The sequence below is a fragment of the Crinia signifera genome, chromosome 8, assembly GCF_055691185.1.
Source record: "Crinia signifera chromosome 8, ASM5569118v1, whole genome shotgun sequence".
In the NCBI taxonomy this organism is placed as follows: Eukaryota; Metazoa; Chordata; class Amphibia; order Anura; family Myobatrachidae; genus Crinia; species Crinia signifera.
The window spans coordinates 94,909,435-94,933,700 of record NC_139224.1 but is presented as its reverse complement, the minus strand read 5'-3'; the positions used below and the strand labels follow the sequence as shown (position 1 = coordinate 94,933,700).

General features: G+C 42.7%; 1 protein-coding gene across 2 annotated transcripts in view; it reads right to left on the bottom strand.

The window, feature by feature from the left end:
• CFH (complement factor H) overlaps positions 1-24,266 on the bottom strand; it is a 401,411-nt gene that overhangs the window by 366,999 nt on the left and 10,146 nt on the right. For both annotated transcript variants that reach the window (XM_083156807.1, XM_083156808.1), the window contains exons 2-4: positions 10,765-10,947; positions 10,268-10,373; positions 8,877-8,953 (exon numbers count right to left, since the gene is read on the bottom strand). In XM_083156807.1, coding sequence (XP_083012933.1) covers positions 8,877-8,953; positions 10,268-10,373; positions 10,765-10,947 — 366 coding nt within the window. The remainder of the gene's footprint in view (positions 1-8,876; positions 8,954-10,267; positions 10,374-10,764; positions 10,948-24,266) is intronic.

Here is a 24,266-nt window from a genome sequence, read left to right as displayed (position 1 = left end):
ATCTACATGGACAATACTTTGAATTACTCCTTCTAGTCTCATGGCCAGGACTTTCGCCAATATTTTTGCATCTGTGGTAATTAATGAAATTGGCCTATATGAGTCTGGTTCTTTTGGGTCTTTTCCCTCCTTGAGGATCAATATAATCATGGCCTCATTCATTGAGTCCGGGAGTCTCCCCTCTCCAATACACCGATTAAACAATTCAGTTAGCCATGGGGATTCCACATTAAAAAAAATATTTTTTATAGATCTCCAGGGGTATCCCATCGCATCCTGGTGCTTTCTTATTGGGTGACATCCTAATGGCTTGCTGAATTTCCCCTATCTGTATGGGTTGTTCTAATCTTTCATGACTGCTCTCACTAATACTATCCCTGTTATATATTCATGCATCTCTGCTGGTTCTTTTTTACTGATCAAGTATTTTACGAATACCTGTGCTATCTCAGGTGCCGTATCTACCAGTACCCCGGGTCCGGAATTAATTTGTATTATATTATTTGCTGGAGAGTTACCCCTGGTCAGCTGGGCCATATAGCTGCCTGGTCTGTCATAGTGCATATATCTACCATGGGAAAGAAAAGCCTCCTGTCTCACTGCTTTTATCTGCAATTCATCCACCCATACCCTGTTCACACACAGCCACCTCTCTTTAGCCTCCTGTGTTTTTTCTTGCCAATACTTTATCTCTAAGGCTTTACTATCCCTCTCCAGCTCCACGTTTTTCTGTCTGGACAGTCTTTTAATTTGGGCGATTTTTTTAATCAGTTTACCCCTCAAATTTGCCTTTCCAGCATCCCATTCAATATTCTGTGGTGCTGAGCCTTGATTATTACTAAAAAAAAACTTCCCACTCACTAATTACTTCCAATCCCGTTCCCATCTGATCAAGCCATGATGGATGACATTCCCATAGATTATACCCCTTATCAATTTTTTTTTGTTTAATCTGGACCATTATTGGTGCATGGTCAGATATTTCCCTTGGGAAATATTCAACCTTTTCTATTGTAGATGATAATTTTTCATCTACTAACGCCATGTCAATACAGGAAAGCAATTCAAATGAATGTGAATAACATGAGAATGTCCTTATCCCAGGGTTCCTCTCCCTCCAATAGTCCTTCCACCCTATGTCTCCAAAAAATGTATCAATACCTTTATTTCCTAACCAGTAGCGCACACAGGGGGGGGGGGGTTCTGAGTAACCAGAAAGCCCCAGGAGACTAAGAGCCCTAATCTGAAAGCTTAGAGTCCCCTCTTTCCATGGGTACAAGAATTTTAATAATCGGCCTTTGGTAACCAGAGATATCTGACTTCAAAGCAGTGGTCCCCATCCAAGCCTGTTGATTGCTTTTCCCAGTCAGATATTTCAGGTTCTGTCTAACGAAGAGTTTTTTTGAGGGTATATTCCAAAAGCTGGGACTCTCCCCCTTTGATGAACACTAGAAGCTTGTCTCTACTGTTCCCAGAACCAGAGATATCAGCCTTCCAGCAGCTGGTTACTGCTCCAGCTCCACACACCTGGTATGTAGTTTTATATACTCGTTGGAAGATTGCTCTGCCTCCTGAACTCTTATCCCCTAGCCCCCAATACCATTTGGTAGGTGGGATTCTCTAGTTTTTAATTCTATTAAAATCTAAGAAATGTATTTTCGGAAACTGGAGATATCTGCAGTCAAGCAAGCTGTCCTCCCAGCAGAAAATTATGAATAATAAGCCCACTCCACTATATATATTTATTATTATTTATATACATTTGGTCTATCTATAATACTTTAACTGACCCGGCTTTGCTTCGCCCCTCTGGAAACCCCTTTCTGAAAATTCTGCGTTTGCCCCTGCTACTATCCTTTGTGTTCCACCCCTGCTCCACCTATCTACACTTGGATCAAGCACATTATTGATATCCCCCATGCATAAAATTTCTGCCTCATCCACTTTAGCAATAAATTCTACTACACACTTCAATACATCATATTGGAACGGTGGGGGGACATATACCGCTAGGATACAAACATGTACATTATACAATTGGCATTGTAGGAAAACATATCTTCCCATTTTATCTATTTCTTGATTATATATATAAATGGTGTACTCTTATGGATCAGAACTGACACTCCCCTAGAGGCATTCGTGAAACTCGAGTAAAACATCCATCCGACCCATGATTTTTTTAACGTTAAGTTTTTATCACCCGTCAAATGAGTCTCCCCTAGGCATACCACCTGCGCCCCATACTATTTGACCTGGTTCATAGCAATGCCTCTCTTTATTATATAGGCCCCGCACATTCCAGTATATTGCTTTCACCATTTTTATTCACCATTTCCTTTACAACCCTTATTGTTTTCTCCTATTCGGCTGTGTTTCACACGGAAAAAATAAACCATTAATACCTTGATGTTTCCCCCTCCACCCCACCTGTAGTATACCTTTTTTCCCTTCTCCCCCACCCCCCCCTCCATTTCCCTACAACATACACTCCACCACCTTGAATGGTTCCTATGGGATTTTCTCCCACTGGACAACACCAATCACTCTCCGCTTGGGGCAAATACATTTAATCTATGACCACCCTCCCTTGGTGTGTGTCCCTGACATGATTTACTTACTAATATACATATATATGAGGCACATCCGCCAACTGCTATACTATATGAAGACATACATTTACATTGACATATACCATAAGGAATATATTCATCAAGTACACCATGTATTCCCCATTTTGGCAATTACTCTCTTCTATTCCTTTCCCTTTATACAAGGTGCATACAGTACTCCTTAAATATCCCCCTTTTCCCCTTCCCTCCCCACCTCCCCCAACCAACTCTTCCACTCCCAGGGCAGCCCTGACCCACCATAGGAACAGCGAGAGGAAGGAAAAAAGGGTGGGTACTAGAGGGGTGGGTACTATTAAAGGGAAGCATAAAAGGGAAAAAAATTAAGGAGGAAAAAGGGAGAAGGAAAAAAACACATGAAGAAACAAATGATGAAGGTCCCTTCATCATTTTTTGTTTCAAACTATCCATCCACGTCACGACATCTTCCAGCTTCAAAAAATAATTTAGTCTGCCCATCTATGATAACTCTTAATTTTGCCGGGGAAATCATAGAATATTGAATATTAAGTTCCCTTAATCTTCTTTTGATGTTAACAAATTTTACCCTTTCTTTCTGGACTTCCTTGGCATAGTCAGGGAAAATCATTATATTTACTCCGTCAATCATCATCTGATCTTTGCTTCTGGCCATACGAATTATTGAATCTCGCTCTTTATAGTTCATTAATTTTGCAATCATCATTGTAGCTGGCGCACCCGGAGGTTGGTCCCTAAGTGGTACCCGCTGAGCTCTCTCCACACAAAAGTGCACCGACAGCATTTCTTTTCCAAATTGAGTCAGCAACCATTTTTCCAACCAGCCTTTCTTGATTATCTCCCTCTGTTTTTTTCAGGTATACCAATCAATCTTATATTATTACGGCTGAGACGCCCTTCCATTTCAGATACTTGATTTTGCACATTTGTAATTATCCCTGTGAGCGATTTCACCTGGGTCCCCAGGGGGCCTTGTATATCCTCCAATTTGGAGATTCTGGACTCTGTTTCGGTCACTCTAACTTGAATATTCTGTACAGATTCTCTCAATAGTACAATTTCACTCTGGGTTTGCTCTATTCCCCCCCCCCCCCCCCCCAACCTCCTTTCACTGCCTTCAATTGCCTCCAACAACTTTTGCAATAAGGCTTCTGGTACAGGGTTGGCTATTGTTGACTTAGACATTAATGATTTATTAGGGGAAAGGGAGTCACAGGGTTCCACATTTGAGGACCTTGTTTGATTATTAGTCCCTCTTGCATATTTTTCCAATTTTGCAGCCGTTGCTGCTTGGCCAGTTTTCCACATTTCCCCTGTAAATCAGATTCTATTACAGACCAGTTGATTATTTTGTGGGTAAAGAAAGAGAGAAAAAAAAAAACAACAACACTGCAGATCGTCTCTGGTGGACTGTAGAGTATTTTATGCAGTTATACAGTTCTGACTCCCCCTAGTAATGACCCCAGTACCTGGGCTTCCTCTGGTGGCCTTTAATAAAACCTGCCAAGTCCTGAGCACCTCAGAAGCCGAGACTCTGCACAGATCTCTTCCAAACAGCTGGCCTTATACTGGCTCCTGTCTTGCTATTGCAGCTGCCGGCTATTCTCAGTGTTTCACCACTTTTCTCTGTGCTCCATCTCCTGCACCTGTATAGGGAGCGGGGGGAGGGGGAGAGTATCTCACAGCTCTGGGGAGCTTGCAACTGCTCAACCCAGGCACTCTCACCCGCACGCTGGATTCCACGCTGACTGTCCGATAACCCGACTCCTTCTCTCACTAGGAGCGGACTGCCTAGTTAGATACGACCCGCTGCCCGGGTTCTCACTCTCACAGCGTCCCCCTTCTGGGCTGTCACCAGCGCATCCATGCACCTCACGCTACACCACAAGATGCTGACATGTCAGAGAGCACACGCACTCCCGTCCTACGTGGAGACTTCCGTGGTCGCACACCCCCCCTATCTTTCAAGAGTGTTTTAATAGGAAGGGGTGACAATGTTTTTTTATTGAATAATAAGGCAGGCACTAGAAAAAAGGTTTAAAGTTTAGTAAACTGAGAGTACCACCCACACTTTAGGTATTTACTTTATTTCTAAATTCTTAAATAATTCCACTGATGTCGTAGTGTTTCTGGAATTAGTTATATTGATACATATGGATTTGATAGAATAAGGGGCATTTTTTAATTGTTATTAGATGACGAAGACTGTGGTTTCCAGACTTCTGATATAATACATTACTTTTTGGTGTAATTCCATGTGTGAGGAATTCACTCCCTTAATAATTACTATGAACTGTGAAACAAAATTAATACATGTGTTTATTTCCTTAGTAAATTGGATCATCTGAGGCAAAGAGGTTTATATATGTGTGCTTGAGGAGATGGTGAGATGTGACTGATGGTTTATCTAAAACACTGAAAGAAACCTTGGTCTTAACAGTCACCATGTAATTCAGGTAAGTGACTTATTGCATTTTCATTGCATTTTTTGTAACTGTGGATACACAGTGAGCGATTTTCACACATCCAAGTAATTTTCGTATGTGTGGACGGCAGGATGCTATGGAAGCACAGCGTCTATTCGTGCAGCCCGATGGGCTGGGGGCATGCCCCCACAGTGGCGAAAACGGGTCGTGGCCTCGTGGGAGCTGTGGGTATAGGCCACGACCCCATTCATTAGGCCACCCCATATGATGTCCACCTATACTACTGTAAATATTCATTAATATTACCTTTTTAATGAGAAACAAACTGCAGCAACTTGTATATGATCTCTTATAAAGGCAGATTCTGGTTCACTCGCAGTTTAATGTGGATTTTGTTCAGTCGACATTGTATATAAACAGAGAGAGTAAAGCCCCATATGCACTAGAGGATCTTGCAAAAGATATCACTGAGAAAGAGCCTTCTGAGTGATATCTTACACAGTATTACCTAGTGTGTACACTCAATATTGTTATGATGTGCGCTTCCGTGAGTTGTTAACGGACCTAGCTGTCGGCTGAACATGCAGGTCAATTTGCCTACGACCTGCATGTTCAGAGGTTCTTGGTGATGTCATTGAACAATATCGTTTACTGATATCATTCAGTATGTATGCTCAATATAGGGACCCGCCAATGATATTCTTAAGTATATCGGCCGTGGACAACATTGTGTGCATGGGGCTTTAGAAATCTAAATTGCAGTGTAAAAATAAATCAGACAGTATTTATCCTGCACAGAAACATAATAACTCAAATCCAAATCCAATTCTCTCTGCATGTTACATTTGCCCCAACTGCAGTGCAACATGGTTTTGTCCATTTGGAAAAAAAAATGTACTTTGCGATCATGTCTTAATTAGGTCCTTAGTTACATTGTAACAGCACATATGTAATTTTTGCCTATTTTTGAGTGTTCTTAGGAATGTGGAAGAAACAATAGTCTGAGACGCAATATTTTTTAAGTATGAGGTGGGGGACTCTTGTGTCTGCTATACCCTACTGAAGTTTATGGGTAGTGCTTATTGGCTGAGAGCCGTGGCAGTTAACTACCTCAGTCAATCAGTGGTTAGCCCATTGATTTATATGGGATTTTTTAAACTAACACAAAATACAACAGTGGGATCTCAAGGTTTTTCCCGCAGATAGAGATCTGGAGCAGACAGGTAGATCTGGGCTGTGGCTCGGATCTACTTGGATCATGGAAGTTTACTCAGGTTCGGATGTCATAAAATCTGAACCAATCATCTTTATTATGCATATACATTTAAATTAAAGAGTGCTCCAGCAAAAGAGTCTTCTGTTCTCTTATTTATTGTTTCCTTTCCTGCATGGGAGAAGTAAGATCCTCCAAAGCAGATATGCTATGCTGAGACCAACCATTCATGGATTTTTTTGAAAATTTTTGCTCAGCAGTTACATGGACAAAGATATTGATAACAAGTTATGAAATTAGCGCACTTGTTGCAGAGCTTTTGAGACAATCTTCAGTGAATAAAATAGGGATGTCACTCCCAAACAAAATGGCCAAAAAGGTGCAAAAATACGTATGCAAAGAAACAGGCAGGTGCTATGACACTTAATCATCTATATATATACATATACAATATGGGAGAGATTTAATAGGATGAGACATTCAGAAAGTGAGAGATTTGGTAAGAAATCTCCATTTTTTTTAAAGAGGCAATCATTTACACAGCAAAACCAGTTTGATTTTGCAGTGTAAATGATTGTCACTTTAAAGAAACTGGAGATTTCTTACCAAATCTCTCACTTTCTGAATCTCTCATCCTATTAAATCTCACCCGATATGTCTAATGTCCGTTTTTGTGTCTCCGAAACACTGCCATCTGCTGACAGCAAAAGAAACTAAATCTCTTTCTCTCTCCCACATGCACAGCGGCAATCACAAGGTTGCAGACTATTTTTCGAAGCATTAACTTCGACACACACACACATGTACAACCCTATATAACCTTATATAAAATATATATTTCTGTTCAGTAATCTAGATAGATAGATAGATAGATAGATAGATAGATAGATAGATAGATAGATAGATAGATAGATAGATAGATAGAGTTCTGCCTCTGCTTACTAGTGAAGGAATAATATCACAAGTTTAATAAAAAATAGCACATCATAGTTACATCATAGTTACAAATAATAAAACCCGCACTAGTAATACAGGTTGAGTATCCCTTATCCAAAATGCTCGGGACCAGAAGAATTTTGGATAATGGATTATTCCGTATTTCAGAATAATTTTATATTTCAATGATGTACCTTGAGGTATCTTGCATTTATGTTGTATAAGCACATCAAACATATAAAATACACATAAATATATTTTACTTGTGCATAAAACAAGGTTTAAAAACATGAAGCAAAGTTTGTGTAGTATCTCAGATACTGAATTTGAATGCCAAGCAATCATTTTCTTGCACATATTTAGTGCCAGTTACACATCATGTCCCCAGTAGTGGTTTTATCAACAATTGTTTTTTATTAACGTTCTGGAATGTATGGTTTTTGGAATCATTTGGATAATGGATATTTGGATAAGGGATACTCAACCTGTACTGATAGTGTTTAAAGAAGGGTGACATAAAAACAGTCCACACTTTAGATATATTCTTAAAAGAGTCTAAAAACTGGACTATGTGATTTTCTGTGTTAGTTCCTATCGTGCCTCACCAGATGGAGTTCAGCTTAACTTTGTGCAATCCTTTTAGTAGTGGATTAATGGGCGATGCTTTCCTCCTGCTGTGAGGAGCCTATAAGTTGCATAATAGGTCCACTGTAAAGGCCCATACACACTGGGCGACATTGAGCTGAAAGCCGCTCAAAACAGCCTGTTTGAGCGGCTTTCAGCACAAAGCCGCCCAGTGTGTATGCCCCAGCAATGAGCGGTGAGCGCTGCTGTGTGCTCCCTCATCATCGCCGGGAAAGCCGTTCATCTGCTGGTTATACCAGCAGATGAGCGGCGCTGAGGACGGCTTTGCATAGCTCTGCGCTATGCAAAGCCATTCTCCCCCTCCATCGGCGCCGGGCAGTTGGAAAGCTGCTCAGTGTGTGTGCACTGAGCAGCTTTCCCCGCAGCAGTGATTGACATCATCGCTGTCCATCCACGCTGGGCATAGTCGCCCAGTGTGTATGGACCTTAAGGGATATGCACTCCCAAACTGAAAAAAGTTGTTTTTAAGAGGCTGGTCTGGTCACTTAAAGATACTAACAAGGTCTTTAATAACAAGGAGCAGTAGTTCTCACCTTTAGGGACCCCTAACATATCCCTTAGAGTGGATCTATTTCACAACTTACAGGCTTCTTACAGCAGGAGGAAACAGAATGGTTCCATTTTAACATGTGGAAAAGGTTGAATACCTTTAAGGACATATTGCTGAATATATTTATGAATACGCCCCTAACTCTATTTTATGAGGCTTGTTTGACTTTCAGCCACAGGAAATTGTTAGTGAAACAAGAACAAAGGAAATAATCGCCAATTTAGGATACATTATTTATAGATTTTAGAATATTTAAAATAGAACAACAGAGCAGCAGAACCTTTGATGTCATTGTGAGGGAAGGAAAAGCACATGAGGAAAGAGGTACCTGCATGTAAGACCTAACAGCCTAAGGGCATGTTTTGGTAAAATGATGGTACATAAAAGATTTATTTTTATTTTTTTCAGTACATTGAAATATGCACAGTTTTTTTTGTGGGTCATTAAATAATCTTTGTGCTACCAAACTGAGTTTACGTACTATGCATTTTTTTTACCTGCACAGTGAGGAGCGACATTAGTCCAGCCAGTAGCACTGCACTCTCGTATTCTCTGTTTGCTTTCCATCTGATACCTATAAAAAAAAAAATAGATATGGTTATGTTTTAACTTTAAATAAATGTAATTTGAAATTCTTGAAATGCTCTTATATAGAAATTCTAATAAATTAAAAGAAAGGGGAGATAAAAAAGAAAATAGTTATATTTAAAAATGGTACACACAATTTAAATAATCCAAGTGCATGCCATGAATGTAATGGAAAGCAATATGTAATACCATGAAGATAACGCCACAAATGTATTTCAATGCAATGTCTCCTCCCTTATGACCCCCACTTGATGTGCAAGCTGCACTGTTACCAAAAGAAATTCCTAGTACACGTAAGTGTACATTGCCAATAAAGTCGATTCTGATTGTCAATTGAAAAAGAAAAGAAGACTACTATATATGGGCAATTTATTAGGACATTGGTACTACCAACATTCTGTATTTAACAGCCATAGCTGTTATGGCTGTTCCTGGATAGCTTGAACATCAATAATGGACAATTTGATGCCAAATCTCCAGCTGAACTTCAATTCATCAGTATAATCTAGTAGAAATATACTCCCACTGCCCCCACCCTACAAATGGTAACCAGGAAAAAAAACACTTGAAAAATGCCCATAGGATTTGGGATGGCATTATTCCATGCCAAGTTACATATACTGACTCAGTGGCAGATATATAAAAAATATATATATATAAAACTGTTACACATAATATTGATAAGCCCAGTCCCCTTGTGCTTCCTAAGATTCATTTTTGGCTGTCATTTCATTCACATAGCTATATCTGCTGCACCTGTGATTTATGTGCATTGAATTCTGACTACTATATTATGAATACAGAGAAAAGGTAACAAGTGGTTCAAGTGACAAACTGATAATCAATACCCAAAGACAGAAACATTCTTTCAAAGAAATTGACACATTCTACAGAGAGCTCAACTTTTTAAAAACCTTATATCAATAATCCTCAATTCATCGTCAGCAAATCCCCCAAATTAAAAGTACAATTTTTAACAGTACAAGAAATGCTGGGTGAGATTTAATAGGATGAGAGATTCAGAAAGTGAGAGATTTGGTAAGAAATCTCCAGTTTTTTTAAAGCGGCAATCATTTACACTGCAAAACCAGTTTGATTTTGCAGTGTAAATGATTGCCGCTCAGTGATATATATATATATCGCTCAGCGACCAAATTACCAAGTGTTGCGTTTCCATCAGGGACCTGAAATGGTCACTTATTAATCTTTGAAAATGGGCAACACATCTTCTGTGCCTTTGTTGTTTCTCTGCACAGGAAATAGCATAAAAACCTATAATATAGATGACGCATAGACTTACCCTTCATCACATGAGTATTCAACAACAGCTCCAAACACAAATGAATCTCCTTCTATAAGTTCAAATGATCCAAAAGGAATATCGCCAGGATGTCCACAAGGTCTTTCTATATAATATAAATATAAAGTATATTTAATGTATTGTTACCTTAATTACTAATTGAACACAGTGGGGGGGAATTTACTAAGGTGAATACGCCTGAAATAGTTGTATTCGTAGGCAGTGGTATGCAAATACGACTACCTGTATGTATTTTCGGCATTTAATATGCCCACACCACCCCTGCTCCCACACCCACAGCAGGGAATCCTCCATATAATAAAAACCATATTTCACGGGGCGCCCTTACAACGTTACAAACCATATTTCACCATACGGGCGCCATAACGACGTTGTCATGAGCGCACGTATGGCATGATGAACCACCTAGTAATCACCTAGTAATAGTTATTCAGATAAAAAGTTACATCTTCTTTAAATAAATAAAAAATACTTACTTCTGCACCCGCCTGTTGGAGTGACAAACACCCATTTGTCATCAGAAGTGCACACCTGTTTTATTTGTCCAAAACGACTAAAACCAGGGAAGCAAGTAAAAGATACAGTTGAACCTTGGGGATAACTGTCTTTCACGTCACCACTTAGTGAATATTCTGCAGTGCTCTTTGGAGCTGGACATCCTAAATGAAAGAAAACAAATAAACATATTTATACAATAGACTAACATAGTTTTGTTTTTACCTTAATGTGAATTAACATTGTGATAAGCAAATGTAACTGCTATAATTGTTATACCTATAGTTTTTCACTATGCATTACAATACATCCATTCAGTGGGGCAGATGTACTAACCCCCCCTTAGCGCTTCTAAAATAACGGGTCCCGCTTCTACTGCATAACGAGGACAAGCAGGCACCCGTTATTTGCAAATGTATTAACCCCCCCAAGCCGATAAGGAGAGCCGTTATGCCCAGCATTAACGGCTCTCCTAATCGGCTCCCCCGGCATCCCGCGCATGCTCAGTGCGCTTCCCCCCCTGTTCGGCTCTAATGGGCATGCGCAAAATCTCTCAAAAACCGCAAGATCTCCTGGGCAGCCCGAGCCAGAAGCAGGGCTAGCGTTGTCCCCGCAGTGGGGGACAGGACAACGCTAGCCCTGAGCTGGCGAAGTGGCCGTGGCGAATTAACGCCTGGGAGGCTGTTAATACATCGCCCCGGCCGCTAAACACTGGGGGGGATTGCAGGGGACAGCCCCGCCAAGCATAACTCGGCGGGCTGTCACTAGCTCACGTTAGGTGTGCTAGTAATACATTAGGAAAATCGTAATCCCCCCAGTTAACCAGCGTTAAGTGCATTTTTGCACTTAACGCTGGTTCATACATCTGCCCCGTATGTGGGAGATCCACCTACTCTTGTACAGGTGCAGGGGACTACCCAAAAAAAAATCATTCTACATCAGGGCTGGATAAAGCCTTCAGGGGCCTGGGTCACTTTAGACAGGGGGCTTCCTCCCACTTGTTATTACTGGCCACAAACTGCACAGGAGAATTTAACACTGCCAAAACACACAGTACAGGCAGTATTAACTTGGTCAATGGGTAACTACGGGGGCGATTAATGTAAATATATATATATATATATATATATATATATATATATATATACACCAGGGGTAGTTCGGCACTCCTGCTGATTCTTTTGATGTCCCGCGGTGCCTTCCTTGAATGAATAGTCACTGTAAGCCCTATGTCCCGGAGACCCGGTTTGAATAAGGCAGGCGGCACTCCAACGGCATTAGGGGAAAAAGATACGTTTTTTATTGCATTGCTGTTGTAGCCTACGTTTCAAGACCGAAGTCTTTTCGTCAGGGCGTGCAATATCAAAAGAATAAAGTGCTGTGTGATGTGCAGAAGAATCAGTACATTGTACTGATTCTTCTGCACATCACACAGCACTTTATTCTTTTGATATTGCACGCCCTGACGAAAAGACTTCGGTCTTGAAACGTAGGCTACAACAGCAATGCAATAAAAAACGTATCTTTTTCCCCTAATGCCGTTGGAGTGCCGCCTGCCTTATTCAAACCGGGTCTCCGGGACATAGGGCGTACAGTGACTATATATATATATATATATATATATATATATACATATACATATACTAGGTGATTCATCGCGCCCTACGGGCGCTCTTCACACCGTCGTAAGGGGCTGCGCCCCCTTAATTTGTGAACGTTTGTATATGAGAAAAATAGTTAGAATTGTATGAAAGATGCCCTGTATTGCAACTTAGGTGTCCGCGAATCGCGGGAGGGGGGGTCGCGGAGGGTGCCGCGAATTGCAGGAGGGGGGGTCGCGGGGGGTGCCGCGAATTGCAGGAGGGGGGGTTGTGGGGGGGTGGATGCTGCGAATCGCGGGAGGGGAGGGATTGCAGAGAATCGCGGGAGGGGGGTCGCGGGGTGGGTTGCCGCAAATCGCGGGAGGGTGGTTACGGGGGGCGGGGGTTGCGGCGAATCATGGTAGGGGGGGTCGCGGGGGGTGTGCCGTGAATCACGGCAGGGGGGGTCACGGGGTGGGGTGCCGAGAATCGCGGGGGGGTGTGTGTGTGCCGTGAATCGCGGGAGTGGGGGTTGCGGGGGGGGTGGGGGGGTGTGACGCGAATCGCCACAAGAAAAAATCAACACAGAAAGGTCAACACATGTAAATGTTGACATAAGTGTGCCACTTTATTGGTGTCCATGTCGACACATGAGAATGAATATGAAAACATTCAAAAAATGAAAAAAAAAAACTTCAAAAACTCATGTCAACCTTTTTCATTGTCGACCATAGCCATGTCAGTGTTTTCCATGTGCAATTTAATTCTGGATCTGCCGCGAATCGTGGGGGGGTGCCGCGAATTGCGGGAGGGGGGGTCGCGGGGGTGGGTGCCGCGAATCGCGGGAGGGGGGTTACGGGGCGGGGGTTGCGGCGAATCATGGGAGGGGGGGTCGCGGGGGTGTGCCATGAATCACGGGAGGGGGGGTCACGGGGTGGGGTGCCGAGAATCGCGGGGGAGGTGTGTGTGTGTGCCGTGAATCGCGGGAGTGGGGGTTGTGGGGGTGGGGGGGATGGGGGGGGGTGTGACGCAAATCGCCACAAGGAAAAATCAACACAGAAAGGTCAACACATGTAAATGTTGACATAAGTGTGGCACTTCATTGGTGTCCATGTCGACACATGAGAATGAATATGAAAACATTCAAAAAATGAAAAAAAAAACTTCAAAAACTCATGTCAACCTTTTTCATTGTCGACCATAGCCATGTCAGTGTTTTCCATGTGCAATTTAATTCTGGAGCTGCCGCGAATCCCGGGGGGTGCCGCGAATTGCGGGAGGGGGGGGGTCGCGGGGTTGGGTGCTGCGAATCGCGGGAGGGCGGGGTTCACAGGGGTTCCGGTGGGGGGTTGCCGCGAATTGCGGGAGGTGGGGGGTCACGGGGGGTGCCGCGAATCGCGGGAGGGGGGGTTGCGGGGGGGTATGACGCGAATCGCCACAAGAAAAAATCAACACAGAAAGGTCAACACATGTAAATGTTGACATAAGTGTGCCACTTCATTGGTGTCCATGTTGACACATGACAATGAATATGAAAACATTCAAAAAATGAAATAAATCTTCAAAAACTCATGTCAACCTTTTTCATTGTCGACCATAGCCGTGCCAGTGTTTTGCATGTGCCATTTAATCCTGGGGCTGCCGCGAATCGCGGGGGGTGCCGCGAATTGCGGGAGGGGGGGGGTCGCGGGGGGGTGCCGGGGTGCCGCGAATCGCCGGAGGGGGGGTTGCGGGGGGTGTGACGCAAATCGCCACAAGAAAAAAATCAACACAGAAAGGTCAACACATGTAAATGTTGACATAAGTGTGCCACTTCATTGGTGTCCATGTCGACACATGACAATGAATATGAAAAAATTAAAAAAAATTAAAAATAAATCTTCAAAAACTCATGTCAACCTTTTTCATTGTCGACCATAGCCATGTCAGTGTTTTGCATGTGCCATTTAATCCTGGGGCTGCTGCGAATTGCGGGGGGGGGGGGTGCCGCGAATCGCGGGAGGGGGGTCGCAGGGGGGGTGCCGCCAATCGTGCAAGGGGGGTCGCGGGGGGTTCTTTTTGCCGCGAATCTCGGGAGGGAGGTCGCGGGGGGGGGTGTTATTTCCGCGAATCGGGGGGGGGGGTCACGGGGGAGGGTTTGCCACGATTCGCGGGAGGGGGGGTCGCGGGTGGTGGTTATGCCGCGAATTGCGGGAGGGGTCGTGGGGGGTTCTTTTTGCAGCGAATCGCAGGAGGGGGGGTCGCGGGGGTGTTTTTGCTGCGGATCGCGGTAGGGGGGGTCGCGGGGGAGCGGGTGTTTTTGCCGCGAATCGCGGGAGGGGGGGCGCGGGGGGGGGAGGTTTTGCCGCAAATCGCGGGAGGGGGGCGCTCACCTGGTGGCTGTGGAGTAGCAGTGCTGGGCAACATGGGAAGGCAGTGGGTGTCTGGCACTGTCTGTGGGCTCACTGGGCTGGTTCTTTGTCACATACCTCCCAACATGACCCTCTCCAGGAGGGACACAATGCTCTGTTTCTAGACTTCCCCTTAATGTATGATTGCCATCACCTGTTTTAAACAGGTTAATTTCTCAGAAAGGTGTTCAGCACAGATGAAGGCAATCACACATTAAGAGGAAAGTCCAGGAACAGAGCGTTATAGACACAGACACCCACTTTGAGTGACAGATGTAGCCAAATATATAGGAGATATATACCACACAAAAAGCCTGTGTTTAGGAGACATAACAGGCACAGTGCTGCCTCTGATTAAAAACCCGCCCATGATGAGGCTGCTGCTGCTGTACTCTTGGGCCTGAGAAGTATGTGATTAGCATAGCTCAGCACAAACCTCTCAGCCTCTGACATCTTGTGCAAAGTCTCTTCTGACTTAGTCAACTCCCAGTAATGCACTGCACACTTGTGCAGTCAGTGTGCCTTGGCTCCCAATGCTCAGCACCATTAATCATTGTCACATTGGCAGATAGGTGAAGCTGAAGCTCTACCCAACTCTCATGCACAAAACCTTTTGCTAATATATATATATATATATATATATATATATATATATATATATATATATATATATATATATATATATATATTTAAATGCATGCCAACCAAAGGGGGCCCCTAGATGGAGGTACTGACCCCCTGAGCCCCCCCCCCCCTTTAATCCGGCCCTGTTCTCCATTAATTTCCAGGAAAGCAGGCAAGTATGTACATAGCAGAACAAAAGGATGACATGTAAACACAATTCATACCTCCCAAATGTCCCGATTTTCCGGGAACCATCCAATTTTTTAACAGTCCCACCTGGGGCCGACAGTGTCCTGCGGTGGGGGGGGGGGGCAGTAGGGGGTTCCCCCTGCCCAGTGCTGCAAAGCAGCAGTGAATAGACGCTGTGCACATGCAGGGCCGGCTCTACCACTAGGCAGCTGCCTCGGGTGCCGGGATCTAGGGGGCGCCCCCAAGTCTGCCTATCAAAAAATCAAGGATGTCTGTGAGGATCCTTGTTGTAAATGCAGGTGGTTGCTGTGGAACCTCTACGACCTCACCTCCATACTTTCTCTTGAGGCATACTTCCCTTTTTGCTGCCCTCTCTTCTTGTACTCTGTTGTGGGTGGCAAAGGGGAGGGTGCTGGGGGCTGCCAGAGAAAGCAGGGGTCTTGCCCACCTACCACTCAATTTTGGGAGGCTCCCTGCCATTCCAGAATTTTAGGCAATTATGCATTAAGGGATTGGAAAATGGTTATTGGTGGCAGTATGGGGGGGGGGGGGCAGTAGGTTGCAGTTTTGCCTAGGGTGCTGAGAAGCCTTACACCGGCCCTGTGCACATGCAGCATCTATTCCCGATGACAGAGGGGCTGGACGTGCCCTCACAGCACAGAAAATGGGGGCACAAGCATAGGCCACACCCTCTTGCAGCTGCGCCATGCCCCCACATTTTAGGTGCACTTCTTCAGCATGCGTGGCATCATAATTTACGCTTTTAACAAATTGGGAGTTATGCACAATTAACTTAATTTTATGTAAAAAGATGTATTTCATAATAAAAAGAACTTTTGACATAGGGGAATACTACAAGAAAATACTGATTCTCAAGTATTTCAACAAAGTTTGGGAACCACTATTATACACAATGATCAGGACTGTAACTAACCATTGCACACATTTTCAGTCACTATGGGGCATATTTATCACAAGCAATTTGCAGTAAATTAGCCCAAAACATGTGTATTAGACTATCAATCTATTTTCTGGGAAGTGTTCTTGTCAGCCCATGTCTCATCAAGCGAATATTGATAAATTCAGCTCTTTGGTGAAATGAAATAGGGTGCGATTTTTAGAGAAGTGCAATTTTTTGTTTAAAAATGGGCAAATGTAGTAGTGTTAGATTTGTGGTAAAAATCTCACATTTTTCTGGGAGCAAAAAACCATACATTCAAAGTCACATCCAAGATCACATCCAGATGTTTTCTTATAGACAACTTTACAATTGTAAATGTAATAGGGTGCGACTTTTTTTTAAAATGCGCCTTAAACAATAACAAAAAACGCAAAAAAATATAGACCCAGGCTGGTGAGTTGCCAGAACCATGCACAGATCACTGAGATCTGTGCATGTTTCTGTCCAAAAAAGTGTAAAAATAAAAATGTAAGAGAACTTGGATTCTACTGCACAAAGGGACTGTAGTGTGAATTAAACTTAATCGCCACTGGTGTCTGTATGTTTTATTTAACTATTTGCAATATTGTAGGGTTAATTCTGAAGAGGGGACCCCTTTATTGGGGGGGGGGGGTCCCCACCTGGGCTGATCAGTGAGGGGAATTAATGCCTTGGCGGGGAACTAGTATAAATAGATTTCCCCTTCTGTGGCATTACCATGTTGGCTGTTTGGGCCTGATGCTGGTTCTTAAAACACGGGGGGACCAATACTCATTTTGTCCCCCATATTTTGGGAACCAGGACCGGCCCTTGAACCTGGTGCTGGTATTAGAAATTAAATACCGGGCCTGACTCTTTGAGCCCAGGGCTGGTTATAGTCGTGGGGGAGGGGGCCATGCTGTTTTTTTTTTAAATTCTTTATTTTTTCTTATATTTTTACACACAGCAGCCTACATGGATCTGAGTTATCTCTGCAGGCTGACAATTCGTATTTTTATTTGTCAGACATATATACGGCCACCAAATATGAATGCATACAGCCGCCAATGCCATTGGGAAATATTAATCCCGTAAATAGGGCAGATTAGTAAATCTGAAAAGATTTCTCAAGATGTCTTGAGAAAGTTTCCATGTAACCAAGAAAACAAAACGCTTTGACGTCACCCATACTGGACGATTGGGCCAAATCCACCCGGGCTTCCGTCCAGCAGGACATTGGCTGGCTGTTTCCCCTTGGACGCTCGTGGAGGAAGTGCAGGCTGCCGGCGCCCAAAAGAGGTGCCCCACATGGGACAATCATCAGCCGCCCCCTCCGAACGGAGTAATCAGCGGGTCTGGTACCAGCACATACGCCACCAAAGGGGTGAGACATTCTTACGACCTCTCTATAAACTGCTTCAACTAACCTTTGCACTAACCAATATATCTCTGCTGAATCCTTTCCAACTGCGTGTTTGCTTACATGCTAATAGACTGCCGGTTATTGTGCTTATTTCTCTTACCCACTAACAAACACTATATTGTGGACTCTGAAATATTAACAGCCTGTGGATACCGCCGCTAATTAATATATGCCAGCTTATAATATTCGATACAACTAAAGCTGCTTTAGATAAACAGCGGAGATCCCCAAAAAACATCCATTCTTGTTTCTATTCAGAATCAGTCATTATCATATTTGTGTTTTTTATTATTTTTTACTTTTGTTTTTTTATTTTTCTTGAATGTTTATTTTTGTGATTTTGTAAATGTATTTCCATTGTGACTTTATGATATATTTTAGAATATAAAATGTATCTTACTCAAGCAGTGTGTTCCAGTTCATTTCTGCACAAAAGGTGTATATTCGGAGTACTATTTATTACATATCTAGCAACACAATACACACCAACTTTTGTCTTTTCTCCTTGCATATTTTATTGTGGGTAACGGCAGACCCATAGGTGTTGGCTGCGGCAGCTGATATTTGTTTTTTATATATAAACACTGAGTATTTTTAGTAGTATATCCAATCCCATTTAAGCGCTAGGAAATTTGTGAACTGGTACTTGGTCTTTTCTGGTATTTGGACCATTTTCCAGTGAACAACAAAAAAACTTTTTTGTGTGTGTAAGATTAGTAAATCTGCCCTATTTACGATTCCTATTTTCCTAAAAATATGGCCAATGCCGGTCGTATGCTGTTGTACCCGGCATCGACCGTATTCCTAGATCTTAGTAAATTTCCCAATATATATTCTATTTCCTGGTATTCTGAAAACTAGGTATACTTTTGAGGTGCTGAATTTATGTAAAGAGAAAGAAGAATTGCACTATGGATGCAAACCGAAAAATCATTAAAACTTCAACTTTTATTGTTTTTTTTTTTTTTAAAAAGGGAGAGATCCTTGCAGTCTTTTAAAATATAGGACAGTACCAGGAGCCCCTCTCTGCTGGGGAAATTTTTTTAGCGGTTAAAATAATGACATACACAACATATATACATTTATTAAAGTGCTAACACTCTAATTGTGCTGCCTCAACACAAATGTGGCTGAGTGAAAGCGGCCATTTGCTAAAACATCTCATCGGACACTGGAAAGCATAATGATTAGCTAGATACAATTCAATAAAGAGGCACCCTGGGAGACAATCAGTTTGAGCCTTGATAAAGCTTAATTGAAACACGTGTCGGCCAGCCCGTAGAGATGTTTCTTAAATAAAATGTATTAATCAAAACTATATTTAAAAAAAGAGGTACTTGTGTAGTTTCATGGTGCCAGTGTTTTTTATTAATCCAGACAGCTGTGTTTAATGTTTCTTTGAAAATTGGCAGCTTGCCAGAGTCCACGTGCTCGCCACTCTTCGGGCTCGGTGGCCCGCTGCGCTCGCCACGCTATATAAAATCAACTCCACGCTGACGTGGATAGTGGGGGTATGAAAATGGGTGGCGTGGATAGTGGAGCTGTTTCAGGAACACATTCATACCTGCAAAATTGTGACTGAGGTGAAACAGACGCTATTTCTGAGTACAGTCACTGTTTGTGAGTTGGACGCTACTGTGCTTGGGATGCAACCTCTGATTGCAGCCAAAAAGAGGCTGTTAGTGGCTACAGATGCAGTTTGTGACTGGGATGCTACTCCAGCGCAAAAAAACGCTATTTCACAGATAACGTGGTAACGTCACTTATTTCAGTGAGCCCGCGCTACCTTACTACAGTATAGAACTCTGAAAATCTGCCAAGTTTCATAGTTAAAAGTAAAACTAAACAGACTGCTGGCAAGCTGCCAATTTTCAAAGAAATAGTAAACATGGCAAGCTGCCAATTTTACAGAAAGAGTAAACAGACAGTGGCGCCATGAAACTACACAAGTACCAACGAACAACTAATAATTAGGCTGATTCAAATTAGCAAATAATGTGCTACAATAATACTTATGTTGTATATTGGCATGCAATCTAGAGCACCAGAGAAATTGGCTGGTAACAGAAGTACACTGTTACCATTTGTGGTGTCTCTAAAAGAATTGATACAATCAGCAGTGACAGACGTATACTTTATTGAAAATTATTTTGTTTCAAATAGGTTACACTGTGTAAACACTGTCTACATTTGACTCAATTAGACTAACACAGCTAGGGTGTACAAGACATTCTGTCCGTGTGTCACCCCATCATAGCTTGTTAATAAGCAACAAATTATTGAGATCACTTTAACCATCCCGTTAAGCTCAACTAGTAGGGACAACGGGAGATCAGCACATTCTGGACGGAGCACTGGCATATCATAATGACAGGTACTACATGCCATGGATACACATATATTTGTATTTCTCTGTCCTAAAACATAAACATATTTGTATATTTCAATCATTTACTAGCAGTCTTCATTTCACAGGGAATATAACCCTTATTCACACTATATTGAATTTTCTAATTAATTTGCCTCCAACCAATCCCAGTCAAATTGAGCTTTGGCTGCAATGAGCACACATCGTTTACTAAGTGTTGCCACTGTGGAACGACTTTTTCCAACAATATAGCATATACACTCCTAAGGTGCATAGCATATATCTCAAAAGCTCACTGCACAATGGGTGTAAGAAATCGATTCTTTTAAATGCAACAGTCTGACTTGTCCTATTTATCTTAAGAGAAATATAATAAAAGTTACGTTTTAATTTCTAAACTTTACATTTCAAGAGTGCCCCACAAAAGGAGTCCTCTTTTCTCCTTGTCTGCCTATGATTCAAATGTCAGTAAGATCACATTTAGGGATCAACCTTGTGTGGTGTATTGTATAGAAATCTGAACACAAGACTCCGCAAAGCACTAGTGGGGACAGTGCAATAGCAGACCCTATAAAATAAATATATATTAATTTAATTCTGAATTTGGACTATAAGGGTTATTCTGGTTCACTCATGACAATTATAAATGGGGTTTCTTATTATCGATCACCCTCTAATTAGCACTGTGGAGCAGTATCTTAGGGGGTTATTCTGGTTCACTCGCAAAGGTGCAATCTCTCTCTAATGGAAAAAACAATATGCACTGCAGGCTGATGTAATATGTGCAGAGAGAGTTAGATATGGGTGTTTTATTGTTTCTGTGCAGGATAAATACAGGCTTCTTTATTTTTACACTATAAATATCAGTTTAAAGTACAAACCCAACCCAAATCTAACTCTCTCTGCACATGTTACATCAGCCCCACCTGCATTGCATATGGTTTTGTCCATTAGAGGGTGATTGTGCCTTTGCGAGTGAACCAAAATAATCCCCTATGATACTACTTCACATTGCTAATTAGAGGGTGATCTATAATAAGAAACCCCATTTATAATTGTCATGTGATAAATACATTACACACTGTGATATGTAGTAAAACTACTGGTATCAGATTTTTTTTTTTAAACTGTCATTAAGGACAACACAAGCTGCAAATTTAATTGATTCCCTCACAATAACTGATTTAACTGAGGACTGTACTTAGGGATCATTTGACACATTGCATAAGAAACAAAGATGTAGTAACAGTCTTTTAAATTAAATGTATCAGCCTAGTTCAATTCCCAGGCAGAATGCCAGCAATTTAGAGGATACCATAATATACACACACAATTAATAGATTCCCTAGTGCTAATAGATTATCCATTATTCTGGCACAGATCTCAGGAATTTATTATACTCCCAGACAATGGGCGTTATTCAATAAGGCTGATTCGCCAGGTTTTTATGGCGATTTTGTGCTGTAAGGCCAATTTCTGACTAAAACGGTGAATCACCCTATTCAATGACCAGATGGCGAATACATTTCAAGGTTTTTTTCGCCATGATTCACCGAGTAGCAATCGCTATCTTTTTATGGTGAAGTGGAAGGTGAACTTTTAAAATAAAGTGTTTTGTTTTTTTACAATTGGTGTAAAAAAATCTGGAATTTTATTCTGAGGAGGGGCATGCTATTTTTATTCATTTTTATTCATTTTTTTCTTTTTTTTTACACTGACCAGCCAGCAGGGGGCGCCGGAGCTGAGCCGCTCATTAGATATTCATATATTCACTGCACCCGATCGTTACATATGCATGATCGGGTGTAGTGAATATACCCGGTCCCCTGCTGGCACCCCCGGGGGGCAGCCTGTGCTGCCTGGCACCCGGGGAGCCCACCTCCCCCCCACATACGCTCTGGGGCAGGCAGGGAGACTTCCATCTCCCTGCCTGCCACAGTCCTCAGGCTCCCTGCGGCGTTCGCCGCAGGAGCTCAGATTCACCGGTCAGGGGCAGCGAGCCCCTGACTCGTTGAATACCGGAGCCGGCGAGGCTCCGGAACGCGGCGACCAGTGGCGAATGTGCAGCGAATCCTAAACAGGATTCGCTGCACGTCGCCGGTATTCACATTGAATACCGCCCAATAGGGAATTCATATTAAAATTGCAGTACAAAGACATCTGGCAGCTAACCCATCAATTTTAAATCCTTATACATGATTTTCATTTTCTTCGTTAGCACTTTAATAAATGTATATATGTTGTGTATGCCATCATATTACCCCCTAAACATTTCAACCCAGCAGAGAGGGGCACCCTATGTGGTCCTATATATTAAAAGACTAGAAGGATCTCTCCCTCTTTCTTTAAAAAAAAAAAAAAAAGAAACATTCAAAGTTTAAGTGCTAACGATTTACTGGTGTGCATCCATAGTGCAATTCTTCTTTCTCTTTGCATAAATTCAGTACTGTACCCCGATTGCCTGGATAGCACCCCTGCCGCATAAAAGGCTGTTCCAATATGTACTGAAATCACAGGTATATAGAATAATCTATTGTGTGCGTTTCTTAATTTTCTTCTTTTTCATGTTTTTGGTGTGTTCTGCATTGCATAACATAAGGTTTCTCTAAAGAGCTTGCTCTTATTTTATTTAATTATTGGAATACATGTTATGTATTCATGAGTGGACTATTGGGTTGGCGTCAATAGTGGGGTGCCATTAACAATGGGTGGGGGGGGGGCATTTCACCCATGAGGGGGGGTTAGCAACTAAAATTGGGGTTTTGGGGGCTTTTTACATTGGAATAAATGTAAAATTGGGTCTCAGGGACCATTTCACCTTGATTCCAATGTAAAAGCTCGTCGATTGCATCGCATGCATCTTATGCTGCACAAACACATAAGATGCATGCAATGCTTGCAATGTAAAAATCTCGTCGATCTCGTCAATTGCATCGCATGCATCTTATGTCGCACAAACACATAAGGTGCATGCAATCGGGCCAACACATACAATCTAGATCGTGGGCGCCGTTCTAGGAAATAAGTACCGCCAGTTTTAAACCCACTCTGTGGTGTGCATCAGTGGCGTAACTAGATTTTTTGCGCCCCCCCCCCCCGCGCCGATATCAGCAGCGCCTCCCCCTAGCCCTCCCACCCACCTTCCCAAGTGAAGTTAAACACCCCCCTTACCCCTCCGCATGTCATCGCCACCGCATTCATGGTCCAGCAGCGCAGATCTTCTCCCGACTCAGTCTCCACCTGCAGTTCTATAATGACCATCACAAAATGGCTGCCCCCTAACAGCAGACAGTTTTTTAAGGATGCTAGATTAGGCCCGCGCCTCCTCTAGCATCCCAAAAAACTGTCTGCTGTATGGGGGCAGCCATTTTCTGATAGTTATTTTTCATTAGAACTGCAGGGGGAGACTGAGCCAGAACAAGATCTGCGCTGCGGCCGGGACCCTGAATGCGGCGGCGGCATGCGGAGGGGTAAGGGGTGTGTGTAAGTTTACTTGGGTGCAGTAACTATAGCCCTGCAGATCGGCGCCCACAGTCCCTCAGCGCCTCCCCGCCACCGCGGGGGCTGCGGGGCTATAGTTACGCCACTGGTGTGCATACTTTTTGTACACTGTCACTGCTGGCTGGCAATTTAACCCCATACAGTATGTACACTGTCACTGCTGGCTGGCAATTTAACCTTGTACTGTATGTACACTGTCAGTGCTGCCTGGCCATAATTAATTTAACCCCATTGTGTGCATACTGTACTGTGAGTCACTACTGTCTTACCCCATTTGTGTATATTACTGTGACTGCAGGCTGTACCACAACTGTGTATGTATACGGTGCTGTGACTACCACACATGTGTATATCGGTGTTGTCAAACTCATGACCCTCCAGCTGTTGTGGAACTACACGGTCCAGCATGCCCTACCACAGTTTTAGCAATCCATTATATAAAATATGTGACAGGGCATGTTGGGATGTGTACACAATACTGTCCGCCTC